Source organism: Pongo pygmaeus, chromosome 2 (genome assembly GCF_028885625.2).
Source record: "Pongo pygmaeus isolate AG05252 chromosome 2, NHGRI_mPonPyg2-v2.0_pri, whole genome shotgun sequence".
In the NCBI taxonomy this organism is placed as follows: Eukaryota; Metazoa; Chordata; class Mammalia; order Primates; family Hominidae; genus Pongo; species Pongo pygmaeus.
This window is the reverse complement of record NC_085930.1, coordinates 77,739,542-77,749,826: the sequence shown is the minus strand read 5'-3', so window position 1 is coordinate 77,749,826 and position 10,285 is coordinate 77,739,542. Positions and strand designations below refer to the sequence as shown.

Sequence of the window (10,285 nt, the reverse complement as noted above, 5' to 3'; positions counted from 1 at the left end):
AATGAGGGTTTTATTATCCTCACATCACTTACAATGTGATGCAATAACATATATATATACATGAGTAAAGAAAGGATAAAATATGGAAATTCCCATGTCACCTGAAAGAAATAATATATTACACTGCAACTGAAATGCAAAAATTCTTTTAACAGGTGGAAAAAAATGTTTCATTGATTGGTCTATTTATAACAAAATGAAACATTAAATATTTTCCAAAATGATCATCTATATAAATTGTTCCCAAAATAGTTCTCTTGAATCGGTGATTCTGTGGAAAACATTATGTTTGACCAAATTATTTTGGGAATGTTGGCAAGCATAATTAAACAGACACATTTGCTGCATTGAAAATCCTTGGGAGAATATGGCATCAAAACTTGCTGGACCCTGGAGTTCTTTGCAGACTCAACCTTAGTTCGCTTTCCCACTCTAATGCTTTCCTAAGGTATCTGGTCCATTTAAGACTTTGATTGCCATGGGCAGACGGATGACTTCAAGTCATTTTTAGCCCAGTTCTCTCCTCAGATCTGAGGCTTTTATATGTGACATTTTACTTGGCATCTCTCTGATGTAGGCAATTTCAAACTCAATGTTTCAAAAGTAAAAGCATAATTTCCACCTTCCAAACCTGTTTTTCCCCCACTGTGCTGTTCAGTGAATGACAGCAGTAATCCATCCAACCACTCAAGACAAAAACCTCGACATTGTCCTTCATACTTGAGCTTTCTCTTTCAACCCCTGTGCTCAATCCATCAAAAAATTCTGTTGATATTTTCTCCTAAGTATCTCCTGGATCTGCCCACTTGTCTGTACTCAGACCTCTTTTACGCTGAGTGATCTTTCTGTGTTGACTGGCTCCCCTCCAGTCTCTTATCCACTATGCAGGCAGGGTGATTTATGAAGTGCAGTTCTGTTCACACTGTTTCCTTACTTTGAAAAACAACAACAACAACAAATAGCTTTCCATTTCTTCTAAGATAAAAACAAAAATCTATAATTGGCTTCCAATGTCCTGCATCGTCAGATCCCTACTTAGCTTCCAAGTCCCTTATTTTCTGGTTCTTTTTTTTTCCTTTCTCCATTCCAGTCCTGATGATTGAATTAAACAAGTCTTCTGCATGCTTCAGATTCTGCAAGGTTCATCCAGGCACTGCTGGAGTGAACAGTTCTGCATGGACCAAAGCTGACTAACGGCAAGTCAGCTTGCAACTAGCTGCAGTGTTCATGATGCACACTTGCACTATGGCATGAGATGCTGTGAGACTGCCTGGTGCCCATTCATGCTCAACCTGGAAGCATGGAAGGGTTAACACCTTGTGGGGCAAACATTTATATCCAATGGGAGAATGGAGCTGGTGGATAAATGCCAACCTTCTTTCTTGTCCTGTGTCCGCTCCCTTCTCTCTTATACCAAATGGTCCCGTGGGACAGAGCAATCATTTGCATTCAAAAGTGGCCAACTCAATAACGTATCTTCTACTGGTTCTCCCTGCTTCCTTGTCTCACGCTCCCTTCTGCCTCATGCCTGCTACCTAGGATTGCACTCCTTAATAAATGAGTAGCCCGTGTACTGATTCCTGCAGGCTCTTGCTGTTAAGGAATCCAGACTAAGATGTGTCTTTTATCAGTTCCAGGTATTTTCTGATTCCTTCCTGTCCTGAGAAACCTTTAAATTTCTTACTTCTCCTTAACAAAATCACTGATCTGCTTTCAAGTTTAATATCATTTCTCCAGGGAAAACTTCCATAACTAAGTGAAATCATCTTATTTTAATGTGTCATGGTGTTAATGTACCTTTGATTTCTAGCATGAACCACTGTTGAAGTTTTACTTTTGTTACATGGCTATTTGATTACCATCTCTATTTATCCTATTAGCCTAAAAGTTTTATGAGGGCAGGAGATGCACCTTCATTTTCACTGGAAGTACCATCTGCCTAGCACAATGTCTTGTATCTGCTGGGCATTTATTAAGTGTTTACTAAATAAAAGAATAAAAGTCACAAGGAGAGATATTCAAAATAATTAAAACATTTGAGAGAATGTCAGTCCAGATGCATGAAAGAAGTCTCTATTTGCACCCCACAAACTGTTCTTACCCCTTGTGTTTTTCATCTTAATAAATGACTCCACCATCCTCCCAGTAACTCAAGCCAAAAGCTTTAGGAACATTCTTGAATCTACTCTTTCCTCATTGTCCTACAATCAACCCATTGTCTCTTACAGTGCTAACTCCAAAATACAGTTTAAATCTATTCATTTTTCTCCATAGTCATTGCTACCATCCTAGGCTAAGCCAAAGGAGTCTTTTTCCTGTTACTAGCCTTCCTTCATTCTCGTCGCTTCCTCCAACCTATAAAACAATACCAGAGAAATTTGTAAATATAAGTCAGATTGTATTAGTGGTTTCTCAGTAAATTTAGCCACAATCCCACATGTCTAACCACACGGCTGTATATTAGCTAGCTCTGCCTACCTTATGACCTTGGCTCATATATTCTTCCCCCAAAAGCAAAGCTTGTGCCACGCTGCCCTTCTGTGCATTTCCAGAGCCCACCAAAACTCTTTCTTGCCTCAGGGCACTTGCAATTGCTGTTCTTTCTGCCTGGAATCTTTCCCCAAATTTTGTATGAACTCACTTATTATCATCTAAATCTCTGTTTGAAGGTCACTACTTCAGAGAAGACATTTCTAATTACCAACTCTAAAATAGCCAGGCTCTATGATATTATTCCTTTTAATTTCTTCATAGCAATCATTACTACATGAATTTGTATTCTTATTTTTTTTTCTTCTCTGTTCTCATTACAATTTAAGTTCTATGAGAATAACTTTGTCTTGTTCACTGCTTTCATACCTAGAATTGGCTCCAGAATATAACAGATGCTAAATTTGTTAGGTAGATGAATGAATTAAGCACTAAATGGAAAAATACAATAGATCATAATAAGAAAAAAACAAATTAATCTTATCAAAACCCATTGGCTCGAGTTTTTAAAAAATACTCATATATTTAGAATATACAGTTGCCTCCACCAAAAACCCTTGTATAGTGCATAAACACATAAAGCTGCTCACAGCAGGATTGATCAAACTGCCAAAAAAAAAAAAAAGATTTTTCTTTTACAGCTGATGCCAAGCCCTTTCTGTTGTCCTTTTAGAGAAAGTCATTATTAATGTTTTATAAAACAATTATGTGACATGTAAATCAGTAATTCCAGTTATAGGTATCAGTACAAAAAAATTTATTTGCTAAATGTCAGTATCTTACAAACAATGAAGTTAACTGCAGTACAATATGCATTTGAATAATTATAATGAATGAAAATATATATAATATATGACTATAATTTCATAGGAAAAATGTTCATATTATAAAAAAAAGTAAATTCCTGCATAAAGTATGAGAATCAACTACGTTTTAAAATAAAATTTAAAATTTCCAACACATGCTTTTTTGGTTAAACAGTGGGTAATAATAATAGTAATAATAAAAAGCATACTGTTTTCATAAAAGATGTAGTTAAAAGTCTCAACCACTAGATGGAAGTGTTTCAAAGTAATATAAACTGTGCCATACAGAAAGCATCCTACAGTCATTTTTTCCTCGAAGGCAGTTTTCAAGCTTTAGCATGCGTTATGTATGTATTACTTGGTTTACACTTCTTCTTTCACTTCTAAATTGTGGCCTTATTATAATAATTATTGACTTTCTTTGATGTAAGTTTTTGTAAATTATATAGGTTTTTTTTTCTAATTTAGAAGGGGTCAGTGTTTTTCAAATGTTAACAAAGTATGATAAAATAATCTTGTTATAATACTTAGGACTTAAAAACAGTTTTCTAGTTTAACATTTTAAATACTGGTAGAAAGAGATGGAAATAATATCTGAATTATTTATATTACCTATTTCTAAACAAATCGATATTTCTTACCTTTTTCTTTAATGTATATGAATACCTCATTTACTGTGATAAAATACTGTCTGATATACATACATAAATATAATAGAGTACTAATACCTGTGAAGCCATGAAGATAAAAATGAGTTCAAATATGGAAATACTTTAAAACAGTACCTGTCATATGCAAAATGCTAATCACACATTATGATGTGTTAATTAAACATTTTTATAAAGCTGTCAACTGAGAAAGTATAGTTATGGTCATGTTGATAATCCTACAGTAAAGGATAAGGCTCTATCTGAAATAAGCTCTTTATCTTCCCAAGAAAGGGCACCAGATGACATCTGAGTTGACATGTATTGTAAATAAAGCCTTAATTTCAAAATTGAGTCGAACTTTAACCTTAGTACATAAAAATTAAATACTTCTACGTAATTGGCTACCACCCATATTAATACCCTCAAAGTCCAGTGGGCACCCACATCACCTGAACGGCTTGTTAAGACAGACTGGTGGGCCCCAGCCCCAGAACTGTTAGTTTTGAAGATCTGAGGTGGAGCCCAACACTTTGCGTGTTAAAAAAAAATTGCTGTCGATCTAGGAATCACACCTTGAGAAACATTGGCCTACTACAGTGCATGGATTTGAACATAATCAGTTAAACTAAGGAAAATTCAGAAAGAATGAAAATAACTCCAAAATATAAGAATGTTCCATTAATTATTTGAATACTCTTTTTAAAGAAGTAGCAAATTAACTTTCAGAATGAAAAAGTTATGACATACTTCCTTCAAGGTTTATGAACTAAAATTCACAGCACAGTCATGTTTGCCCCGGACATTGGGATAGGGAGTTACAGCACATGCACAGCGTATTTGCATTTCCTGAGTTTGTAACATTCCATGGATTTTAATATCTGGCAGATCAATTTTATTTTTTATCCCAAGTAACACTGGTCTAGGAAGATTTGCTCAACATTCTATCGTATTCAATTTTTTAATAAATTGAGCCAACAAAACAACTAATTTTGAAAGACTCTGAGAAGCCATCAGATGGTTGGAAAACTCCTTTGGCATCTATTTTGTCTCCGTGGCAGAGCAGTCTCACATTTGCTCATGATTCTTTCCAAGTCTGGGCAGGGAGTCCCTTCGGAATGGGATAAGCAACACAGGACTTTCTAAAATCCTTCAATGACTCAGTTCCCACCCTACTTCTATCTGCTATTTCTTTATCTCCACAGCAGCTTTGAAGTGCTTACCTAGAGCAGATTACTATAAACCCTTTATAAATTATCTTACTTCCCAGGATCCTGCACACTTTTCTGTTTTACAAATCTTTGGGAAATGTTTGAGTTAATGGGGACACCTAGTGTACATGGTAAAATGGACACCTAAATTACTGCACAGAATGTACCAATACAGAACTATGTTAGAGTTACATGAGAATGCAATTTAATAGACACAAATTACTAAAGTTAGTGCGTCTTTCTGAAAATATAACTTATCTAAGGGTGATATTCTTCATTCTCAGGTTTTGTCATGATGTAAGAAAAATTCACAACCTAGACTGTAGCTGTGGCAGGTTCAAATCTAAGACATGTAATTCCAGGACAATAGTTTAACAGTAAAATTAAAATCTAAAGAGAACTCTAACACTGTAAGTCTCAACAGAATTGGCAAAAATGAAAAGTGATGCCAATGTCTAAGGTTGGCATGGGAGATATTAACCTGTTTGTTTATAACTCCTGCTGGTAATACAAATTGGTAAAATAATTAAGGAGAGCAATTTGACCATGTGTATTAAAATGTATAAGAAGTTCCAAAATATACTCTAGGAAAATAATTAAGAATACTCTATTTTCCTATAATTTACATTAAATTGTGGGGAAAATAATCCATATTGTTCAAGTGTTTTACATGACTATTTTCGAATAAAGCCTCTTATGAAGATAGCATTTTATAATAATAGAATATCAGAACAAAAAGACCCATAGAGTTCACCTAGTCCAGGAGTCAATACACTGATGTATAAACCTTGTATTTATGTGCAAGTGTATATTTTCTGTGAAAAATCTATAATACCCTCCATCATACTTGAAGGTGCCTACATACATAATTTGGCATTTAACACAGGGATTTTAGGAATTCTCTGAAGCCCAGTTTATTCATCACCCTCAGAAACAAATGGTCTACTCAATTCCACATTTAATGCAAGAGGAAACTGATATCTAAAACAAGTAAGTTTCCCAAATGTACTGTGCTAGTTATGGCATATACCACATAAACTAGTCCTAGTTCTATACATTCTAACTTCAAATCCAGTTTCCTATCTATATTTATCTCTACTTTTATATATCCATATTTTTTTAAAATATAAAACCCCTATAATGTGTTTTGATGTTTCCACTCTTACATTTGTCATTAAGGATTAGAATTCCTTGGTAGAATAAGAGATATCAAGTTTGGTACCGTTATTTTATCAAATGAATCCAGAGAAAGGGACTTGCCCAAGGCCATATTGCTTATCTACATCTATGAAAGCCAAAAGGTAGCCTCTGATGTTTTAGATAGATGATTTTCTGTTGGTATTTCAGATATCAAAGTCTGGCTAAATGACCTGGTAGACCCCATAAAATTCCATTTTATTATCTGTAACAATATCTAACTTTTAGGTTTGTGGAAAGGAATAAATGAGAAAATCATAAGTAAACAAGCACAGAAATATACTCTGACCAAAAGGTTGTTGGACACTGTAGAACAAATATAAACACAAGTAGTATATAATTATTATTGCATTAATTTGGGTTCTACTGAGAAACAGAAACAATAGCATATACTTACATATGCAAACATTCTATCTATCTATCTATCTATCTATCTATCTGTCTGTCTGTCTGTCTGTCTATCTATCTATCTATCTATCTATGTATAGATTTACTACAAAGGATTGGCTGCCACAATTATGAAGGCAGAGGAGTCCAAGATCTGCAGTCGGCAATTTGGAGGCCCTGGAAACCCAATGGTATAGTTCAACTTTGAGTCCAAAGCCCTGAGAATCAGGAGAGCCAATGGTATAAGTTCCAGTCTGTGTGTGAGTCTGAAAGCCGGAAAAGACCAATGTCTTAGCTGGAAGACAAGCAGTCAGAGAAAGGGAATTCTTTGTTACTCAGCCTTTTATTCCATTCAGGTCTTTAATGGATTGGATGAGGCACAGCCACAAAAGAGAGGGAATCTGCTCTATCCAGTCTATGGATTCAAATGCTAATCTCATTCAGAAACACCTCACAGACACACTCAAAAATATTGTTTAACCAAATATTTGGGTATCCTCTGGCCCAGTTGAGTTGACATATAAAGTTAACCATGATAATTTATTATGTGTGAAAACAAGCCAGATAGTTATATGACTATCAAAATAAAAACATAAAGGAAAACAGGTTTTCCTTTTCTTCTTTTTTTTTGTCACCCAGGCTGGAGTGCAGTGACATCTTCTTGTCTCACTGCAAACTCCACCTCCAGGGCTCAAGCAATGCTCCTGCCTCAGCCTTCCCAATAGCTGGGAATACAGGCTGGGACTACATGGCTAATTTTTGTGTTTTTTGTAAAGATGGAGTTTTCATCATGTTGCCCAGGCTGGCCTCAAACTCTTGAGCTCAAGTGTTCCTCCCACCTCGGTCTCCCAAAGTGCTGTGATTACAGGCATGAGCACTGTGCCCAGCCAGGGAAACAGTTTTTGAGTAGGAGCTGTTGGGTTTTAACTCCACCAGATGTCTCACATCTTTCTAATACTTTGCTACTATGAGTAAAGCTTCTCTAATAGCCACTGCCATTTCCTAAATACTCACTGAAATGATCATGTCATAAATGATAACTGTCTGCAGGCTTTCCAGAAAAAAAATATCTGGGAGTCATAGTTTGAACAAGTGGCAAAGAATCCTGTGGATTGACTTCTAATTGTAATGTAATGCTGGGTTTCCCTTGGATTAGTAATTCTCTATCTTTAATACAAGAAATCTTAACCTCCTTTAAGAATTCATTGCAGGTCTCTTATATTTTCTTCAGGACCCTGGGCAGATGGCCATAGCATTCATGATCCTACCCATTAAAAGTATATATGTGTCATTATTCTTTCTCCTTATGAAATTCTTACTTTCTCTGCTAGCCTTGGTGAAATCAGAAGACATATACGAAGCAACTAATTGTTTGCACAACTCCCCATTGTATAGTTAAGTTCTTTGGAAAACACATTATACTGGAATCCTGCAGATGGTTGGACACATGGTATCTAAAATGTTATTTATACTTTGTAACTAGTCACTATGACTATAAGATTACCCTTGCCTTAATAATTAAAAACGTGTATTCTCTATCAAAGTCCATGATCATCATTCTCACACTGCATGCATTGCAGTAAGAAATTAACAATCACTCATTTCATTCTTGTCAACAACATATACATATATATATATATAAACATCACTGTGTGAGATTAACAGTGACAGGGTGATAATAATCAATGATAAAATGAATCAACTTTTTTTGTCTCAAACTGTATCTTAGTGGTTTAGATTCTAAACCACTTCTAAATTCTAAACTTTAGAAGATGAATTTTAAAGTCAGTAAAGCTGATGAAAAAATGGCAACTCATTTTACACACCAACTCTGATCAGTTGGTAATGGCTGTCTGCAGTGTTGTCTTGAGAAGAAAGGCACATCCAGGTAGGACAACAGAGAGTGCCACAGTGGATTAGTGATGTGTGCCCTGGACATAGGGATAGGGAGTTATAGCACACGCACAGTGTATTTGCATTTCCTGGGTTTGTAGTTATGAGATTCAGGTTTCAAGAGTCATAGATTCCTGGCAACATTACTTATTAGCTAAATAGCTAAGTGACCTTGAGTAAGTTGTTTAATCTCTCAGAGTCTCAGCTGCACTCAGTTCTAGTTCCATTAACTGCAAATCGGGGAAACTAATATTATCTTTCTTTTTTTTTTAGAACAACTCAGCAAAATAAAATTCCTGTTTATTGTTGGACAACATTGTTTCACACATACATCAAACAGGCCAAAAAAATAAAAATAAACAGCAACTTCGTAGACAAAAAAGGAAAAAAAAGAAACCTTTTATCTTTGGCCTTTTTAACCATCTCATACAAACCAACTACTTACAGTACAGCTAAGTACATACACAAAAAAGTTACTGGACTGCTTGGAATAAGATTGTTTTTCTGTTGTCGTTTTTGCTTTTTTTACAAGGATTTTTTTCTCCTTTGAGATTATAATGAACATGGTCACACCACAAGTAAAGTCAGAAGTAGGACAGAGAACGCTCCGAAGGCTGGTTTGGTCATCCGACATCATTAAAAATGGCTGACCCTAACAACATATACACAAATATAAAATGTAAATAAAAAATACAAACAAATTTCCTTTTTAAAGTACTTTTAAGAAAAAAAGCAGTGCCTTGGAAGTTTTGGTTCTTTTTGCCTCCCCTGTTGCAAATTCTCATGGTTTGGGTTGGGTGGTGGAGAGCGCGTGTCATCTGCGGGTGGCACTGCCCATAGTGGGCGGGTGGGCCTCTCTACTCGAAGGTGACCACGTTTAGATTCTGAGACGGGAAGTGGAGGGTGAATAGGTCACGGCGGCCTTTTTTTAGTTTAACTTTTCCTTTTTTGCTGTCTAGTTATACTCGTCGGTCTTCTGCTTCTTGATATCGACATCATCATCCTCATCATCTTCAGCTGCCCGCTTGCCCATAGCTGACTCAGCTTCCTCATCTTCATCTCCATCCTCTTCCTCATCATCATCTTCTTCTTCCTTCTCCTCTTCCTCCCCACCTTCTTCCTCTTCTTCATCTACCTCATTGTCCTCCTCCTGCTCCCTATTTTCCTTATTAGCATTCCCGTTAGCAGGCGCGACCCTTCCATTTTCGGCCTCTTCCACAGCTTCCTTCTTCTCTTTTAAGTCCTTGGTGGTGGTTTCGGAGCTGGCGTCTACGGCTGCGTCTGACATGGTGGGGCACGCCGGTGATCCGATGCGGGGGATTAAAAAGAAAGCGAGAGTTCAGGGACTCTGGAGATAAAGCTGCCGGAGTCCGCGGCGGCGGAGGAGGCGCGCGGCGGGGGCGGCGGAGGCGAGCAAGGAGGTGGACGACGAACAATGCAAAGATGGCTTTTCAGAGCAGCCAGTGGGGGATATTATCTCTCTCTCTCTTTCTCTCTCTCTCTCTCTCTCTCAATGGTTATGATTTTAAACGTATGTAAAGTGGTACCTAGCATAAAGCTTAGTATCTAAAAATGTTAGATGATACTATTGCTACTGCTACTAATCATATTAACAAATAGTATTTCTTCAGGTTCATCATGCACTGAAGAAGTA

At 36.5% G+C, this 10,285-nt stretch overlaps 1 protein-coding gene across 1 annotated transcript; it reads right to left on the bottom strand.

Moving 5' to 3' along the window:
• Positions 1-9,332: 9,332 nt before the first annotated feature.
• On the bottom strand, positions 9,333-10,084 carry LOC129033659 (prothymosin alpha-like). The gene has a single exon (XM_054482526.2). The coding sequence runs from the start codon at positions 9,917-9,919 to the stop codon at positions 9,587-9,589; it is 333 nt and encodes a 110-aa protein (XP_054338501.1). The 5' UTR covers positions 9,920-10,084; the 3' UTR covers positions 9,333-9,586.
• Positions 10,085-10,285: the final 201 nt, after the last annotated feature.